General features: G+C 34.1%; 1 protein-coding gene across 1 annotated transcript in view; it reads left to right on the forward strand.

The window, feature by feature from the left end:
* The window catches only part of UNC13C (unc-13 homolog C), a 212,384-nt gene extending 194,922 nt beyond the window's left edge, over positions 1-17,462 (forward strand). Inside the window, exons 32-36 of the mRNA XM_042804059.1 lie at positions 55-135; positions 2,342-2,489; positions 14,100-14,192; positions 14,939-15,098; positions 16,066-17,462. Coding sequence (XP_042659993.1) covers positions 55-135; positions 2,342-2,489; positions 14,100-14,192; positions 14,939-15,098; positions 16,066-16,351 — 768 coding nt within the window. The 3' untranslated portion in view covers positions 16,352-17,462. The remainder of the gene's footprint in view (positions 1-54; positions 136-2,341; positions 2,490-14,099; positions 14,193-14,938; positions 15,099-16,065) is intronic.
* The last annotated feature ends 2,910 nt before the right edge of the window (positions 17,463-20,372 follow it).

The following is a 20,372-nucleotide window of genomic DNA, read 5'->3' on the forward strand; positions in this document are numbered from 1 at the left end:
GCCACAATACTGTCTCTCTTTTAATATTAACTGCAGTCTTAACTTGCTTTGCAGGACCATGTGATTCGAGAGGAAGCCAGAAGCCTGACCCTGAGGCAGTGTGCAATAATGGAAGTAGCACTAGCAACTATAAAGGTACAGCCTTATGTGGTTTTCTGTTCTGGAATGACCAAGAACATGATTGACATAAACAACAGATTCTAGTGTAGAACGGTCCCTCAACATCATAAAGATTCCTTTAATATGTCAAGAACCATTTGATCCTAAGCTCCTCAGTAATAGTCATAATAGCAAGAATTAACAGAATTTAGCACTTGCTTATAAATTGATTAAGATCCTTGGTGAAATCACAAATACACTTTTAAACAATTAAGGCAATTGAAGTTTCTTTGGAACATATAGTGTGAAATAATTCACTTGGAGAGTTACAAATTTCACGTAAAAATGCCATGATGAGAAGATAAAGGTGATTTAATCAGAACCTCTTAAATTGACCCTAACTGCCCTCATAGGATTAAAATAATATAAAACTTTTCAGTCTGATGACTTCAAATCCTTTGTTTTGCTCCTACAGATATTTTTTTCCCTGTAACAATCAGTAGCCATCCACACAGAAATGTAAATAATGAGTTTGTTACAAAAAGTACATTTATGTGTCACCTCCTGCAAGCATCTTTAGAATTGGAAGGTGAAATGTGTAGACTATCATGCACTGGACATGTATGGACTGTAGGTCTGCTTTGTCAGAGATATGCTTAGCATAAAGCATTTAATATATCTGTATGTATGTGAACTGAAATATATATATATATTGCATATATTCCTTTGGCAACACTCCAAAAATGCAGGGACAGTAGATTCTACTTACAATTCCCTACACTCCCTGTATTGAGAGAACCAATATTGCAAATCATCAAGTAGTCAGTGTTTTCCTGAAAAACATTGTTCCCTTTTACTAATTAGCATTAATCGGAGCTTTATACATCAATCTTGAGACCTAGAACTGTAATGTAGATTACAAAATGCTTTGCAAAGTGTTTGAACAAAACACTGGTTTTAAACTTGTGTAGCAAATACATCTTTTCTTTGTAGCTTAAGTGGATTAGTTCATCAACCACTCTCTTCTATAAAATTTTAGTGAAAATCCTTCATTCGGGGAGGAAGAAGGTAAGAATCTGTCCTAATTTTTCTGAACTCAGCTTTGGAGTTGGAAACATAATATACTACTTGCAATAGTTTATATAGTCAGCATGGCATCAAAGTGATAAATATATATTTTTTTCCAAATCTAGCTGTGTCAATAGATCAGGACTCATCTTTTGTTTAAAGTATTTATGCTGATTTAGCTTTTTTAAATTTTTTTAATGAAAGAAGTAAGGGAGCACTCAAATTATCAGTGTAAAACAGAGAGAAAATGGAGAGCTGCTGTCTTGTAAGCAGGCCTTGATGAACAACTTGCAGTTGTAATCTCGGCACTGGTGCAACTGCTTGCAGAGTGAAGATTTGCCTCATTTTAGGTTTGCAAGAAGCACTGCTGGTGGTACAGCAGTTCTGCCCCAAAGGAAATCCTCTTTTGTGGGATGAAATTTATTTCCCAATTTCAAGAGCAATATCAACCAAGGAGCTCCTTTACTCTTCCATTGTTTTGCTTTCACAGTCCAGGAAACCCTAGTGTGGTCACTTAATGATGACATATATGTCATACAATATACAATTATATTGTATATATGTCATACATATATACAATAATGTATATCCACAGTAAAACAGGTCAAAATTGGAATAAAAAAAAATTATCAACATGGAAGTTTCCATGGAATTCCTAATAATTTCCCAAAGCATAATCATAATGTCAGGCACAACTACAATGCAATGCTAATCCAAAGCTTCATATTCTAGGATCTTCTCTCTTAAAATTTTTACAAAATTCCCCTTTCTCTCTGTAATAATATATTCTTTACTCTTGCTGTAAAACACTCCTTGATTTTAGAGATTTTGTTTCGATACAGAATTAAAACCGATTCCACTTTCCATAACCTAAAAGAACTCTACAAACATCTATATTCAACTTTGACATAAGTACTTGAGATCATGAAGACCAAAATTAAAAATGTGTATATTTTTTTTCTCCTACAAGGCTTGAATTTTTACCTTTGGAAAGAGGCTGTGTAGTAGATGATGACAGTTATCTCAACTGCTATAACCATAACTATAGCTACACATGCCAGGTGTTATTTTTAAAAGTTTGTGCAAGACTTTTACTTAAAATTGTATGTCTGTAACTGAGGCCTCTCTCAGATAATTTGCCTCTCTGAACAGCTATATTTATTCTTCATTTTAGCAATACTTCCATGCTGGAGGAAATGGGCTGAAAAAGAATTTCCTGGAAAAGAGCTCGGACCTACAGTCCCTGAGATATGCTCTTAGCCTTTACACACAAACTACTGATGCCTTGATAAAGAAGTTTATAGACACTCAGACATCTCAAAGTAAGTCATCTGTAAGAGACATAAGTACATCAAATTATATTTCAAATGTTTTAACTGATTGGTTGCTAATCACATTCCCCAAACACTGTGGTATTTTAGAACGTATTTTCACAAATTTTCCCATGTGCTGTTATCCCCCACTAGCTGCTATTGGCAGTCAGTGGAGCTTATCTGAGGGTAGCACATTTATCAGCTTGGCACTGTACATGAACAGGTCCCATAGCTCTCTGTGAACACTGAATATCAGAGTTATTTACAAGAGCACTCCACACACAAACAAGGTTGTAGTATAACTGCAGAAATTAAGTAATTTGTAGCATTCAGTGACAGCAGGAAATACTTTCAGAGCTGGAGGATATTAATTACTAATCACAAATATCTGCAAAAAGGATGGCATATCCCTTAAGGTTTCCTTTTGAGATTAAGAACAATAAGTTGTGAGCAACGTGTGCTTAACGTAGCACGCTGATTCTGTATTACAGAACCCACACTACTTTTAGCAGGTTATCTGTGGATTCAAAAGGAATAGAAGGTTTCTGTAGGCTAAAATTCAACATTATTTTTTTTCCTTTGTGCATTTCAGGATTCAGATTCAAAACCATCCTGATGAAAATGTCACATCATTTTTTACGTCCACTTATCAAAACTCAAAATGTTGATACTTTCCCAAAAGAAAGCCTAGGCAGAGAATATGCAATAATATGATATTAGGTGTACTTTGTATCTAGACATCAGCAACACTGAAGCCACTTTTTCCCGTTCTAGGATTTTGGTGTCGGGCACCAAAAAAATTGAAACACAAAGTCATCTTCCTTTAAATTATATATACATGATTCATTAATGGTATATATCAGAAGAGGACTTTTCATGGTTTTAATAAGAGGGCAAGAATTCATGGTTATACTTCTAGGCAGATTCCTTCTATTTTCAAAAAGAAACTATTTCTTACCATTTTTTTTATCAATCTAGGTCAGTGTTTTCATATTTCTACAGTACATTCAGGAACTGCTTTTATGTAGGTAATGTGCATTATATTCCAAGCTGAACAGTTTCTTCATTCTAGAAAGTGCATTTTTTTTCATAATAATAAGCTTTACTAGATTTCTTTTGAACGTAATGGATATTTGTAAAAATGGCCTGTCTACCACTTAGTATCTTTGAGAAGGAATACAATTTGTGATCTATAAGGAATTACCCTGCTCCCACTCATGAGAATCAGAAAATTTTTAATTGTACAGTTAAGCTGGAAATCAATTGCTTTTACCTCTGAAGTACATTATGTTACAGTTTAAAAAAAGCATGAAACATTAGTTTTGCACCTTGCCCCAAGATTATTTCCAAGGAATGATTTTCTAGGCAGCTTCCGTATTAGACTGAGAATCTCTGTTAATAATTCATACATTACAAGTGAGAAAATTGCTATAAAACTCTAATATGTAAGGAATAGATTCTTTTTTTCCCCCTCCAAAAAAAAATAACAATTTGAGTTTAGGCAGAAAATTATTAATTACTAGTATATTTTTATTTTCCTTGTGCATACTTTCATTGAAATTCAGCAGAAAGTATTATCCAGGTTGTAGCCATAATCAGGGATCTTTTATAAACCCTGAACCACAAACTTGAGTTTTCTGATTTTCATCATGATTTCAGCCTGAGATGTGTGTTCATTTCTGTTCGCACATTAGCATGCCTATATTTGCACACCAGTATTACCAGAAGTCTAGCCACTGGGAAGGAAAGTTATGGAAAAGTGACTCATAGCTTTTCATCATCCTTTAATGTCTCATTTAGAAGAACTAAAAAATTCATCAATCACAACTTCCAGCCTCACGACTGTAGCTATATCATTAGGATTTAGTTAAAATGGCCCTGTCTGCAAATCAGGAACTTTCTCTGAAGTATAATTAGGTTTATATCTGCCCTGATATTTTTGTAGGTAACCAATCCATAACCACCAGACAGTTGGATTTAACTGAATTCAAAGAAAAAATAATACTTTGAATCTAAAGAAAATAGCATACTGAATAATAACTATGACTGTAGATAAAAGTGGATGCTCAATTTTCCTGTAATGACAATTAGAATCAGACAATAATTAGGCTTACTTTTAACCACACGTGAAGTTACTTTTTCATTTACCATGATTAAAATGCAACCTTTCTAAGAAACCAAACAGCAGAAATTTGTTTGATTGGTGGGAGGAATGGGAGTTACTTTCCCCCCACTAGAAAGAATAATAGCTATGTAAAAGTGTATGTTATGGTCCTTGATAGTTCCTGTATCCGTGTACATGCAGGGTCAAGTTCAGTAGGAATAAATAAGTTATCCAAGAATGCTTTTGCAACATTTCTAAACAAAGATGATTGCTTGAACCAGAGATTTGATTCCCAGCCTTTTTACCTACACAATCCTAAAGAACTTCCTGGAGACAAAGCGATTTGCATAGACAGTAAAAGCATTCCTAACTTTTAAAATAAAGACTCAATCTCAGGGATCCGTGGTTTTTCAGATGGTGGTTTCAATAAACTAAATACTTGAAAGCTAAACTCTGATTGCCATTTGCAAATACAACAGGAGACATTATTCTTATGGACATATGATTGAAAAGCAAATTATCACACAGTTAGAATTAGCAAAGTTAATTGCTGTAATCTTACTCTGATGATTTTTTCCTTTACAAAGTACCACTACAGACTCTCAAGACTGTTTTCAAAACAGAAAAGTGTTTGAATAAATAAACGACAATGCTAAGCATAAACCAGCAGTAACTTTTTGAATAACTGACAGCATTGCTTTTTTTTTTGGTTTTGCTTTTTTTTTTTTTCCTCTCCATATAATGATTTGCCATTTAAAAAGAAAGTGATTATGAAAGTTGAAAACTCAGTCCTAACTGTTAGGAAAACAAATCTGTGACCACACTATGAAAATGAAGGATAAAAGAAAAATGTTTCTGTATCAACTTCGTTAGACAATACATCAGATTTGTATACTTGGTGACATAGCTTAATTTCTGGTATATGCTACCATATTAAACACCTGTTTTTCTGCCTGGCACGGAAGAGAGGTTTCTCTTCTCTGGTTACATGCCTACTGCTATCCCAGATCTGCCACGCACTTTCAGCTTGTTTGGAAATTAAATACTGCTGAGACTCTGTTAGATTTTAACATTGGTATCAATATGATAGTAAGGAGGAGGATTATGTACGTTTGTCTCTTACAATAAAAAAAAAAAAAAAAAGGAGTTTTATTTCCAGAAAAATAAGCAAAACCTGCTGGCACTTGATCTATTTTAATACCATTCTCTTCTGCAAATAAATTATCAGTATTGTTTGGTAGGAAAATCTTTACAATTTTACATACAATGAATTATAAACTGCTAACAAAATTTAGTTCCACTTATTTGAAGTTCACATTTAATATTAGCCAGGAGGTGTCCAGGTGATTCTGCAGTGCCTGTTGTAAGCACATTCTGGATCAGTGTTTTATTATTTAACCATATACTACTGTTAGCACTGCCAAGAACCATTTTGTGAAGCAGGTCACTTTCAGAGTCTCTAAAATGGACATCGATATAGACCTAAAGAATTTTTAAAAACTTGAAGGCAGTTGAGTGATGTGAACTGCATTTCAAATCCTGAGTGACTAGTATATGACTCACTATATGGTCATTGATACGTCTGCAAAGACCATATAAAGCACATCCAAGTGAGAACCTTGTAGCATCAGTACACCATTACCAAGCAGATCCCCTGAGGTTCAGATCTCGGATTCTGTTTCCCTTGGACTTTTGTGAGCTGCAAATTGTCACTTTTAGATTGGGCACTAGTAATACTATACATGAGCTCATGATGTAAAAGGGATTTTTTTTTTTCCTCCTCTAAATTCAGCTGCAGGATAACGTTTTTGCATAAATTCAGACTATAATATGGATTGTTTTCAACATCTTTTGTGACCAATTGTTTGTGCACACTACACTTGTGCCAAGCATGAATCACTTGTAAAATAGTAGTACACTGCCAAGCCTGACCTATAAAACCCTGCTCAGTTGCAGGGCCTCGGAGGGTCGGTGCTGTATGGCTAAAATACACCAGGGCTGGCTAACAGCTAGGAGGCAGCCAGTAAGCCAGCATAGAATAATATCATCAAGGAACACTCAGAGGTTTCTGAAAAAGACCATATATTTGTACACTGATACAAGTTAACCTACAACAACTCTAACAATAGGTCATATTTCAGTTCAGGAAGGACAAGCTAATTTTAACTAAACTTGAGCTAAATACAACCACATTTTTGAAATCAAGACAAAACTATAAAAGCCAAAGAACAAATTCTTACTATATTTCTGCATTTCAGAAGAGAAGGAACAGACTCAGAACACTGAAGTAAAACTAAATCCATAGCTATTGGCCTATTGTACAAACTTTCCCACTCTATGATATAGTTGACTTACTGTTACTCAAAGCTCAAACCAGTCCTGGTGATGCTTCTCAAAACTCATTCCTAAAAAGAGAGAGAATTTTCAGCCTGGCAGTCACCTTTTTATTGAATTAAGTTATAGCTTCACCTTTTAGACTACTTAACGGATTTGAAAACTAAAAGGAGATTTTTGGCTGTGGTTTAGTTTAACAACAGTCTGAAATCTTCAGTTATTCCATAAACTCTATTACATTTGTTTAGCATCAACTCTAATAATGTTTGGACAAATATGATTTCGGTTTTAGCAAACTAGATAAAAAGACAGCAGCTCAAATATAACAGTGCCCTGAATTTGCTCTCATTTATTACTACCAATTTCTCCAAAGTAAATGCCACTGTTGCATCTAAAATGGAAATAAAGAAATATTTTTTCTTATTAATTTACAGCAACTTAGTTTTATATAACCTTATAATGCTACTGTTATTGTAAGGTATACGACGTAGAAATCCATAGTGGCAGGACTGCAATATATTTTTTAGCTTGACTTTATAGCATTTGTATTACTTAAGCAGAAAAATCAATACTCATCTAGCAACATTGAGCTCATACTACAATCCCTACTTGTGCATTTAAATGACTGCAGAAATGGCTATTCTTTCACATCTGCTGATTTGTATCAGATTTCTTTGTTCTTATGCTGGACAACTGAAAGCTAAAAGGGGAAGAAGCATCTGAAAACAATAAAATATAATAAGCAGAATTAAAAATATTTAGATAATGAGCATGAGTAACTATAACAGTAACTCCACACTCTCTTGTAAAGTCAACAGTGTCAGGAAGGAAATTACATGATCAAAAATGAAGAGAAATTCTCTTCAAATGCCAAGCCAAAATTCAATTCAGTTTTCCTTTGCAACCTGTAATGATACAAGGCAAAGCAGAACCTCCTTATCTTCTGTCTTCTTAAATATATGGAATCAGATTCAAATACTAAAGTGATAGTTAACTTAGAAAACAGCAAACATATTATAGTTTAGGCAAGCAGATAGACATCAGATTCTGGAAGATAAAAATCATTTAGCAGCTCTTATAAATCTAAATAGAAAGATTATTATTTTCTGGGGGCTTTTTGTCAACTCTGTTGTATTATTAACTGTCGTATTTTTAAAGTATACCTGTATTCTATCATGAACTTTAAGTCCTACAGATCATTTCCAGTTCTCTCATAACCTATACTTCAGACAAAATTTAACTCAGGAAATAATCCCTGCTTCATCCACTGCAGTTTCAAATTGAGGTCACAGTCATGTGGTACACAACCTTATTTCATGAAAGAAACAAAAAAAATAGACCTGCATTATAAGCTACAGTAATCAACGTACAATTGCAAGGAATGTATAGTAATGAACAACCGAAAACTTAGAACAATGAAAAACCTTGCAGCATTACAACTAGTAGAAGTATTCTAGCATATGCTAATATCAAAATAAATGCATTCAGAATAGTGATGGAAAATAAATATTTTAAAAGTTCACATATAAAGAAACCAGACTGCTGGTGAAGCATTGTTTTTTGTAGAGTGTTCACTGAAGAGGCTGTCACAATGGAAAATTTATTTGGTTACTCCTTAAGTGAAACAGTAAGGCACCTAAATTAGAAATTAATTGTATGTTACAGGGTTTTTTAAGTCTTCAAGAAAATGAACACAAGCTACTGGTATCCATCAGTTACAGAATATCAGTTTTAAAAAATAACAACTTCTTAGTGATATCAGTGGAACATACACTACATCTATAAATCACTTAACATTGGAGGGTATACTTGCCTGTATATTGCCTGGTTAAAACGCTGGACAGTACATACATATACGTCTGTGTGTGTGGACGATGCTAATTGGATGCTCACCTCCCAGATCAAAGCTGACTCATCCCTGGTTTATTACCCTACAGACATACAAGCAGCTACAGATAATGGAGGGTCACAAGAGGATGTGCAACTGCCAGCCCTCGTCACGTGAAGCCTGGCTTACTCTAGGCAGAGATGCAGGGGAAGGCCTTAACTGGGGATTCCACCCTGACACTCAAACCAGTACTTTCTACTCACACCATAATATTCTGCTTTTGTATTACTGTCTGACATTACAGAAATTCAAAGAGGAGGCATTTTGATAGTGTGGCTATGTACAGCTGAGAGGCTTACAGATGCTGCAGAATCTTCTGTCAACCTCAATACCTTCACACCAAGAGATCCTTAAGATAAAGGATTTATGTTTTCTAATCAAATATAAACCTTCTAAATCTTTTCATGGCAGCCTGATGGAAGACTGGTTGCTGAAAATCAGCCATCAAGTAACTGAACTTGGTTCTCAGAATCTCTCCAAAAAAACAATTATCAACAGCTTTCATAGCAACTTCTTAAAGCAAAGCATGTGTTGCTGTTAGCATGGTTATCATTACTAAAAACAGGTTTCCCTGCTTGCCTCCCTTTTCTCTAACACACATGCAGAAGAGATCATTTAGCTTACTACATCTAGCTCTTAACAATATAGCTTTAACTTTTTGTATTAAATGAAAATGTTAAAACATGCACTCAGGATTTTCCTCTAAATTATAGAGCCTTAGAGTCCTGTAAAAAATAACTGCATTAGTCACCCTGATCTTTTGTCTTCTAATAAGTAATCAGATAAGCCCCAGACAAATACATGTGTTTCATTGGCATCGTTAATCAGAAGGTGACAAATGTTTCTCTGAAATAAAATGTTGATTTCATAGCTGGTGCGTTTCCTGGAGCACTGAGCAAGCTTGAATATTTGTTCCAACTTTTTCATTCTTATGTCCTATATAGAAAATAAGGTCAAAGCATAGATCCAGTGCTTAAATAAATGGTCAGATTTATGCTGAAGAAGCTAGCTAGCAAATGGGATAGGATAGGGTTACCACAGGGCAACATTGCCAGTTCAGCTGGTTTTATTGCCTGGCTCACAGTGCTTAGTGAGCTTTTCTGTCTCAGGTACTAAAATCATGTCATGCATGGTGATTAGTTTGAAGGTAGTTGTTTTTCTTTTAAACTAGATTTCTAATCCTCAGAGAGGTAAAGAAGGTCTTGAAATCCTGAATCCTAAAAGCCGGAATATAAAGAGGAAAAAAAAAAAACCTTGATAGATTTAGGAACTTTTAATACAGCTGTAAAGATTGTTTCAGAGCCTAGGTTATCATCTTTGACTACTCTGGGGCAAAAATACTGCAAAAGTTACCACTTGCAACAACTTTATGAATGCCTGGATGAGAGGAGGAGAAAGTCAAGCAGCTACAACAGTCCAGGAAGAAAACAGTCTTTGAAAGAGCATCTAGTCCCAGAACTATAAACAGATAAGGACTCTAGACATTAGAACAAGGCAGTGTAGGCATACAGAGAGAGAGACAATCAAATAAATATAAAGGGGAAGGCTGAAAAAACTCAGTAAGAAAGAATCACTTCCATTTGGTATGGAAGTTGGGGAAATCAGAGAGCTCAGGTAGAGCATTAAGGAACAATGTGAATAACCTAAAGTTGATTATAGATCCATGCCAACTGGAAGAAGAGAAATACCAAATACCAACATGGTAATATCAATTTGAGGAATGAGCAAATTGTGAAATTCTAAGGTGAACAAAATAATAATAAAAAAAAATGTCAAATCTCATCTTACCTTTTCATTAATATTGTTACATAAGCACTGATTTGTTCAGTACAAAACACAATAGTATTTACAGTCAGATGGATGTTTGGTAAATGTCAGATTCCCTTTCTGCTTAATGAAGCACTTTCTTTGAATAAAGTAAAATATTTAATTCGTGTTTGCTTTCTGAATCTAAGGGTCATTTCAGCCCTTCAATAAATGTAAGGAATCATGAACGTATGGAAAAACAGAATATAATTGTGTGAAGACAAAAAAAAAAGTAAATTCAAGTAAAGGACTTATAACAATATATTTTTATAGAGTCAGTAAATTCTAACGTTCAGTGCTTTCCTTGCAAAGCAAATAATAGATTCTTACATTGTAATAACTGCAGATAGTATAAAAGTCTTTCAAATACAAATAGCAGCTCTGTTTCCAAACACCTGGGAACAGACACTGATCTCTTTTGTAGACTGCTTAATAGATTCCAGCTTCCAGAAATTTAATCAATCTCTCCTCAGAGATGTTAGGAGAGGGATATAGTACATTTCTGAGTTCTCTGGAAACTGAGCTGAAAAAGACTATGAATCTAGATCCACATCAGGTTTTGAACACCCAGGTGCTGGTTTTGGTGACAAAGTTCAACCCTTATTTTTTTACTGGTTTTGCCTGAATTTCCAGAAAGCTTCAGTTTTGACTATGCCTTCTTGTCTCATATCTCTACTCTCTCTCTTATGCATACACTCTGACAACTTAACCATATACTTAAGGCTCAACAGATCTAGCAACTGGACAGAAGACAGAGTTAAAAAACAATCCATCTTGTTAACTGCAAAGATTCCTTTTGTAAAATAAAATATAATCTTTTTTAATAAAACACAATTTTCCAAACAAGCCTTATGAACTTTGCAAATGCAATGCAAGTTTGGAGAAAGGCTCATAGAGACAATGGAAGGTAGAAGAACATCTCATATTGTCCTGATAAATATTTTGCAAAAAAGTGAGTCTTAACTTTACAATAGGACTGTATAGTTAGAATTGTCCCTGCAAGCAGCACTAAACAAGAATGGACACTGCACAGACCACAAACACTTTAAAGATTAATGCTTCTGGAGTTCAACAGTAAAAAAAAAAAAAAAAAATTCTGTTGTTACTGAAAGCTATATTTGTTATTAGATGAAACGAGAAAAATATGTCCCTAGCTAAAGAACATAAACAATAAAAACATTCCATTATTCTTCTCTTTTGCTACTAGATGACTTTGCAGCATAAAAAGAATCCTTGTTTTGCAAGATGCCCTTAATATCTCTCTCTCTGACACACAATTTGCTATTGTCTTTTATTCTTTATGTTGTGAGAAACAGACTCTCAAATAAAGCCTCTTCCAGATTTAAGGATGTTACATGAGACTACCAGCAGGGAGATATGTTGAATACAAAAAGATCTTAAAGCAGTTTCAAAAGAAAGAATTGCTATCATAAAATAGAACATAAGATAGTTGATGTTCCATATCATGAAATGATATGTTAACCTAGGACGACACAACCATTTTCAAACTCTAATACAGGCACAGAGCTGATAAGAGAAGGCTCATATAGCTGAGTGCAGGGACAGATTTTTCTCTCAGGACTCAGTACTATGTATTTCTGTCTGACTTTTTTACGCCATCAAACTACCGGGTTTTCCACTGCTCAGTTTTGAAGGCTGCTGTGTTTCACTTTGTTGTAGCTACAAAATTTTGCCATACAGAACTGTAAACAGAAGAGACTGCAAGACTGATAGTAACATTTGTCTAAATACGATACCAGATTAAAACTAACTTTGTTAACAGATAGGTCAAGCAATACCTTTTTTCAGACAGAGCAATTGTCTATCTTCCATAAATGCTTCTGCATGAGAATTTGCATCACAATGTAAACTTTCATATGTTTATATTAGAATATATAAATATTGCAAACTTTGGGCATAGCGACAGTGCTTGTTCTAGTAATTATGTACACAAACTCTGCTATCTTAAATAGTCATAGCATCATAACTCTAGTAGTTGGAGAGCAAAGCCAATACCTATGAATAGTCCAATGATTAGCTCACCTTCTCCGAGGATCCTGAATTACATCTAGCAGTAAAATTTGTACAGGTAACCTGTTATTCAGACATAGCAGCTATAATCAGATCAAGATATTGAGACTATATCTTTGCTAAAACACTGTTGACTGTGATTCAAAAGTGGATTCGTGACAATTCCAAGCCAAACTCACCTGAAAGTTGGAGAATGCAACAGCATTCAAGGATTCTGAGCAAGTTAATTGAGCACCGAATTTCCACATTTTGATGTATCAGAAAAAAAAAAACTTGTTCTCTGAAGCAGTAATGCTTGGGGTAAGAGTATTTAATTGACCTTGCAGTGTTCAACCAGCGTAGAGAATGTAATTACAGATTATGCCAACACAATGAATAAATGAATAAACATCACTGTAGAACGCGTTTCTAGGAAGACACTGATGTTGAAATCCAGAAAAAACAATGCATGATAAAGGAAAAAAAGAATATTCTGGGTATAAACTCACTCAGGGGAAAAAAAAAATAAAAAATAAATAATTTTCCCCAGTAAAAACACCACTCTTCTGTGTACCCCCTCCTTAATTCCTGTATGAGCTGCTGGAAAACTTCTAAAGAAATATTTTCTTCTCCTCACATATAGGTGGATGGGGAACCAGTGAATAAGAAATTTCTGTATAAAGAAGATAGAAACTTTCCTCTGGTAACCCACAGTAATAGTAGCCAGTTATAAAGGGGTAATAATTTGCTTTAGTATATGGTTCACAGAGATTAGACTGCGGAGCGAGTGCACTGTTCGCAGAGTTTGACATTCACAGACATCCAGATAAAGAACAAGTAACCATATCCAATTTTGTTTATGTTGTACTGTTATAATCTGATATAGAAAAGGACCTTTTAATACATACTCAGAGTCCTTTTCAGGAACTGTTATGTGCAAATTGACTTAGAACCTTCACTGGTGCTCAGAAGTAAAAACTTTCAAAATTAAGTTCTTGGCTCCTCCGCCATCCTTACAACCCTCCCTTTTTTTCTTTAAGCCCCTGTGCCTGTGCTAGTGTAGAACTTGAGCAGTTTGCTTATACATAACCCCCAACAAAGAATTCATCAATAACAATCCAGAGATAACTTTCCAAATGCATACTTGCAATAGGAATTTTGGGGTGTACATGCAAACAAAGTTTGACAAAACCACCAGCTTTTGCATTTCAAGATGCAAACGCACCTAATGACAACCAGAATGGAAGGTTCCAGATGAAAGGTGGGGATTTTTAACTGAGGCATTTTACATAGACCTTTGCAATTGCTAGGTACTTCTGTGGCAAAATCACTTACGAATCTGTAACTGACTCCCACTAAAATGTGAAATATATGTCAGAAGTTTGTGTTTCCAACAGAAAATACCACTCACCTTCTTTCACTGTTTCTCTTGATGTATTGAGAAGCCAAGTGTGCTAACCTACTATTATTATTTCAGTTCAAACCACCAATAATTCAGTGGGTGAGATATCTATACAGGTGAATGTCTCTACACATCCTGGAACTGGTGAGCATAAAGTCACTGTAAAAGGTAAGTTTCAAATAGCTAATTTTAAAGAGAAAACAGCAACAAAGTCAAAACTCCCAAGCACTACATCCTAAGTAAAACATACCAATCATGAAATAACAAATGTTAAGTATTACAGTACTTGTAAAGCAATGAGTATGCTTCAGGTGATTGGGATCGCACTTTTTCTTTGCTCAACATCATCAGAAGTTAAGAATATGCAGGTAAGTACTGTCTGTGCTTCTCTGTGTAGACAGTTAAAATTTATATACAAAGATAAGGAGTTATAAATTCTAATGTGCCAAAGTACACTTCTGATTTGCTTGCATATAATTTAATTTTCCAAAAGCTGTAGCAAAGCTGGGTGGTGAAAGACTTCACCAAGACTTTAAAAGTTCTATTTTTAACAAAATGCCTTTGTTCTGCACAACCTGAACTCCAGAGGAAAACCAGTATCATTTAGATTAGTACAAGATAATTTTTAAATTACAGTAAAGGTAGCAGATAAGAGAGCTGTTAATGTAAAGCATTTGTAAAATATATGTTTATATTTGCTACTGTTGTAACTGAAAGTAGTCGGACATCTTACTTGTCAGAGAAGTGGCAAAGCTCCTCCTAGGCTTGCCAAGTATTGGTATTTTATAGGAAAGCTCTCAGATCACCTTTCACTGGATAAAGTCATACTGGATCATTAAACAGTCATACTGGATAATTATGGGGGCTCTTCCAAGGGAATTTTATTTTACTTCATTTCTTTTCTTTCTTTATAGTTGTAGCAATTACTAATCTAAACTGGCAAACAACAGCTATGTTCCGGCCATTTGTAGAAGTCTGCATATTAGGTCCTAACCTAAGTGACAAGAAAAGAAAACATGGAACCAAGACAAAGAGCAATACATGGTCACCAAAATACAATGAAACTTTCCAATTGTAAGTTTTTTCTGTCTGTTAATTGCATACTTCATGCAAATTTCATTAGAATTTCTTGCAGTTAAACCGGTAAGTACATTTAAAAAAACATCCTAAGGCTGCTCTATCTATCAGAGTCCATGGAAATAGACACCACTTCAGAATTATTCAGTAATTTGTATCTTTGTTTTATATGAAGATGAATGACAACCACTAAGCTTTCAGGCTTACGAAAGCTGGTTAAAATGTACAATTAATTTCTCTGCATAGGAATAACTATTTATTTACCTAGGAATCTATTTGCCTAAGTAGTTATCTGGACTGAGGCATTAATTATTACTTCTAGATATGACTTGAGATATCTAAACACGTAAGGGGTTGTCCCTGTGTTAATGGTATTATTTATCTCTATTATTTAATCCTTAAAGCAATAAGAAACTTTTACCTAACCTGGAGTTTTAAGTTTAGTAGTTCTAACAGCACTTCTCTCACCTGTTTACTCCTCCCTCCCCTTTCATAACCAAGATCAATTCCTTTCCCTCCCATTAGCCTCCCAACACTGACTAGGACAGAGTTTACTTTGTCAGTGCCTGACCGCAGAGTTCCTTTTGAGGCTTGCTGCCAGTGATTTTCTATATTTTTTGCAGTTGATCTAAAGATGCGGTTGTAAGAGTTGTGGAACTAGTTGAACATTTTAGGTACTTTCTAGGGAAAGGCAACAGTGTTTATTGCAGATACTGAGAGAATGGTGGATTCTCTGTTTCTGTTCACGTAAGTGGGAATAGATGATACATCATCAGTAGCATCTGAAAGGTTAACTGTGTAGAAGGTTTAAAACTGAATTATATTCTGTTGCAATAAAAATGGAACTGCAAAAATTAAACTACCACTATCACTTTAAATTTTACAAGCTTTCTAAGGTATATTCATTCCTTAGGGGAATTAAACTGAACTCCTTGTTCTAAATTCATATTTTTAATCCATGCAGCATTTTGAGTAATGAAGATAAGCCAGGAGCCTATGAACTTCACCTCTCAGTGAAAGATTACTGCTTTGCTAGGGAAGATCACATTATAGGAATGACAGTTATTCAGCTGCAAAACATAGCAGAGAAAGGTAGCTGTGCATCTTGGTACCCCTTGTTGAGAAACATCTCTGTAGATGAAACTGGGTTAACAATTCTTAGAATACTTTCTCAGAGGACCAATGATGAAGTTGCTAAAGAATTTGTAAGACTTAAATCAGAAACAAGATCTGCTGAAGAAATGGCCTAAAATACCCAAGTAATGCAAGATTGTCACCGCCAAGAACATAGATACAATGCTGTTGTCTGACTAGTGCATGCATGTGCAAATCTGTGGGAATGTTTAACTATGTTTTCAGTGTTTGCCAGTACTTATGTACTATATTTGCAAGGTATGTCAAGGAGCTGTTTATCTTTTATACATATTTTGGTCTTTGGTAAAGTAATTGTTCCTATGAAGTGCCAAAACTAAGATTAAGAGTAAATGTTTCATCGTGTCTTTTTAAATGTTTCTTTCACCTCATCACAATTCCTTTATTTTTAAACATTAATAAATAATTAGCTTTTTACATGTATTAATAGGTTGTCTCTGCTAAAATACTGTGTTGCTTATTCTAAATTAAGTTACCTCCCTTACTATTATTTTAAAAAAGACATACCTAATTTTCTTCAAACTACCATTTTATGCAAGCCTCATTTTAGATATCTTACTGATAACTTTTTCTATCATTACTACAGATGCAGTTATTATAGAAAGTGTTTGTAATTTTATAATTACCAATATAAAGTAATGACTTTTGCATAAAAACTGAAAAAGGATGGAAATATTTTATGCTAATCTTTTTCCAACCTTTCATAAATATCACTGTGAAGAAATGCTGTTAAAGCAAGTTCTCAAGAAGCTGTGCTTATCAGAGTTTGTTACTGATGTTTGATATCCTGAGATATCTTTGTTCTTCAAAACTGCCAAGGTAATAACATATTTGTATTAAGAGTAAGTCAGTATCTGTAGAAAAAGACTGTCATACAGTACAGTATATGTGCTTTCAAAAATATCATTTTTTAAATGATATGGTACTGTACAAGGGTTAGTAGTTTGAAATATGTGAGGCTGGCTTGTGGTTTGTTTCTAGAAATTGTTTATGAAAAGAAAAGATGCTGTTAGCATTTTCACTCAGAGTTACTAATGTTGCTTTACATACTTAGCTGTAACATCAGTTAAGTGCTTTATTTCTTTATTTTTTTTTAGAAGTTCAACAGTTTGTACTTATGCAACATTACTATGTATTGCACTAAAGCAAACTCCGTGTCCTGTAAATATATTTAGTGAGAAATTATAAAATAAAGTATGAAGAAACTGCTTTCTAGTTTTGTCATTTGATATTATTTATGTACCTATAGGTTTTATGTGCACATGAAGCCCATGCAGTGGGCTTACAATATAGCTTTATAATATATCAAAGTATGATTTCCAGTGTGTAGCATCTGGCTCTTTTTTAAGTGTAAGATTTGATATGTTAGTGTCCTAAAAAACTATAATAAATGTGGTAGGTGTGTATATAAATATATATATATATTTTTATATATATATATATATAAAAATATATATATTTTTATATATAAATATTTATATATATATAAATAACATAACATTCTCTATACATATTTATCATTGGTTTTGGTTACAAGTGTTTCTAATAACACAGGTTGAAGTTTTCAGATTGTTTAGGGAAAAAAATAAATAAGAGGAAAGGGGGACATATAGCTAGTATGGATATTCTTTTATGCGATATCTTTAAGGTCCCATCCAACCCAAACCATGCTGATTCTATATTTAGATGAGATTTTAAGGATGTCTTTCAACACCCTCAAACATCTGTTTCTGCAGTTTCACTTCTCAGTGACAACTGATGTAATCAAAAGTCTAACTGGAATTCCATTTGTATTAGTTTATTAAGATTGCAATATAAATAAATACACTTGGGGAAATAAAGGAAGACAATAGAACAGCAAAATTAATTTGAGAACAAATTTTCCATTCTCCAAGGAACAGTTGCTACATGAAAACAATCTGATGTGAAAAAAGCAAATACAATCAGAGGAGCTTGTCATATAACAGCATTTCAAATTAACCACTATACTTGGAACTGACACTTTTATATAACTCTGGTCAAAAAGGCTTGAGACAGATTTTTGTCCTTTATATTCTGTTTTCTAGGAAGCAAATGTAATAACCAAATAAAGGGAAGTGAATTAAATTTCCTATGATGTGCTTCATAACTAATATCTGACAAAAAAAAAAAAAGAATTAGTAACGTGTGAATTAAATACATAAATATAAAAAATAAGCTCATAATAGCAGAGATTATAAAACCTAAAACAACTTACCTAAAAAAAAATTATTTTGTCTACTGACATATTTAAATAATGCCTGCATTAAGAACGCAGCATTTGAACTGTCCTTTAGCTTTTCTTATGGGACTCTGAACCCAGGAAACTGCTAAAATACCAATAGAAACATCTATGACATGGAACTAGATCTGCATGGTTCTTCATACACTTTTCTGGGAAATTAAATTTGCATCAAAATAATACATACATAGGCGTTGGGCCATCACCAAGAGACTCATCAAGTCCCAGAAACAAACTAAGAAAATATTTTTCAAACTATTTCCTCCCTATTGGCTACTATCTATAATCTTGTCTATGCAAGTAAAGCTAGACATCAGTAAGATTTCAATCTTCTCTTATGTCGCATATGTTCCATTACTGAAAATCCCCCTAAATTGTATTTTACTGGATTGTAAATAACTGTAAAATTTTTGACTATACCCTGGCAGAATCAAGAGATCTTTATAAAGAATTCAAGAAAGGCATGTGCATTTGCAAATGACACCATTTGGCTTAGTTATCACTCTAGTGATATTCCCCATACACATGCTTTAGCATATTCATAACTATTTCCTTTGTGCAACTTCTTCACGGGCATTTCCCTTTAAAAAGAGATCATTTATACAAGCTTACTTAATACAAGTATTCCACACTTAAAAGGAGAGTTAATTTCAAGAAGCTTTATAAGTCAATATATTTGTTTCTCCTATTAATTTAAAAAGTAATTTACACAATTTATTCACATTAGTTGTTAGTAATTGTTGGCCACTATCCAGAAGAGGACACACCACAGGACAGGAATCTGTTCTCACTGAAGTCAGTGGGAGCTCTGTCCAATGCCTCCTCTTCAGTCATTTAATTCAAGCTGAGCAATTTAGCCTGAGTTACTGTAATCACTCGGTATCTGGTTTTCCAGTTCACAGGTTGAATGGAACTTTGAAACTCATTAAAAGTTACAGTGTTCTTAATCAAAAATACGTGTCAGAGGGAAGTTACACTCCTCTTCTGAATGCTGGATGTGCTTTAATAATCATGTTACCTTGTCAAGACTGTTTGCATCACTAGTACAGGCTTAGACAAGAGAAGGGATTAAGGTGCTAAATGCCTACCCTAGAATCAGGGAATCACATAAGGTTGGAAGGGACCTCTGGAGAGCATCTGGTCCAACTCACTCTCAAAGCTGGACCAACAAAAGCAGGCTGTTACCATGGCGAACTACAAAACCAGATCTACCTTTAGGTTTCTTACCTGAAGATAGATGCAATTAGGACAATAGACTAAGTCTAACAAATAGATCAGTCCTGTGACATATGACAAACAGTACATATAAACAGCATCTTCCATGGCTAACAAAGTTGAGTGGTCCCCTACCAAAATTAGCATCATTGCCTTATGATAATGATGGTTTCAAAATCTGTACAAGGTCTCTGTGTAAAGATCTTTCATTATGAAAACAAGATGCAACAAAATTAGAACATGGCTGAGTTTATGGGTTTAATCATTATAGTTAATGCTAATCAAGAATATAATTACTATTTTGGTTTTAAGCTCTCCATTAATTCACAGCTGTCCAAAGGCAGCTGTAAATGGTACATCTAATTTCTAACACTATTTTATGGTAACAAAGAGACTACACAGAATTTGCTTGTGGAGATATTTCATCCTTTCTGCACACCTTTTGCCCTCTGTGATTAAATGCATGCTGATATGCAAGGTGTAATCAACTAGAAATTGTATTTAAAAGAAAGACTTATGTCTCAGTTCTCTCATCGAAATTGAGAAAAAAGTGTTAGATATCAAGTGTGCACAATAGGAGAAAAAAATCTGGATATTTGAAACTGCAGATTTTGGTAGAAGATAATCCAGTATATTTAAACCAA

This window comes from Tyto alba, unplaced genomic scaffold (genome assembly GCF_018691265.1).
Source record: "Tyto alba isolate M040663 unplaced genomic scaffold, T.alba_DEE_v4.0 Super-Scaffold_41, whole genome shotgun sequence".
In the NCBI taxonomy this organism is placed as follows: Eukaryota; Metazoa; Chordata; class Aves; order Strigiformes; family Tytonidae; genus Tyto; species Tyto alba.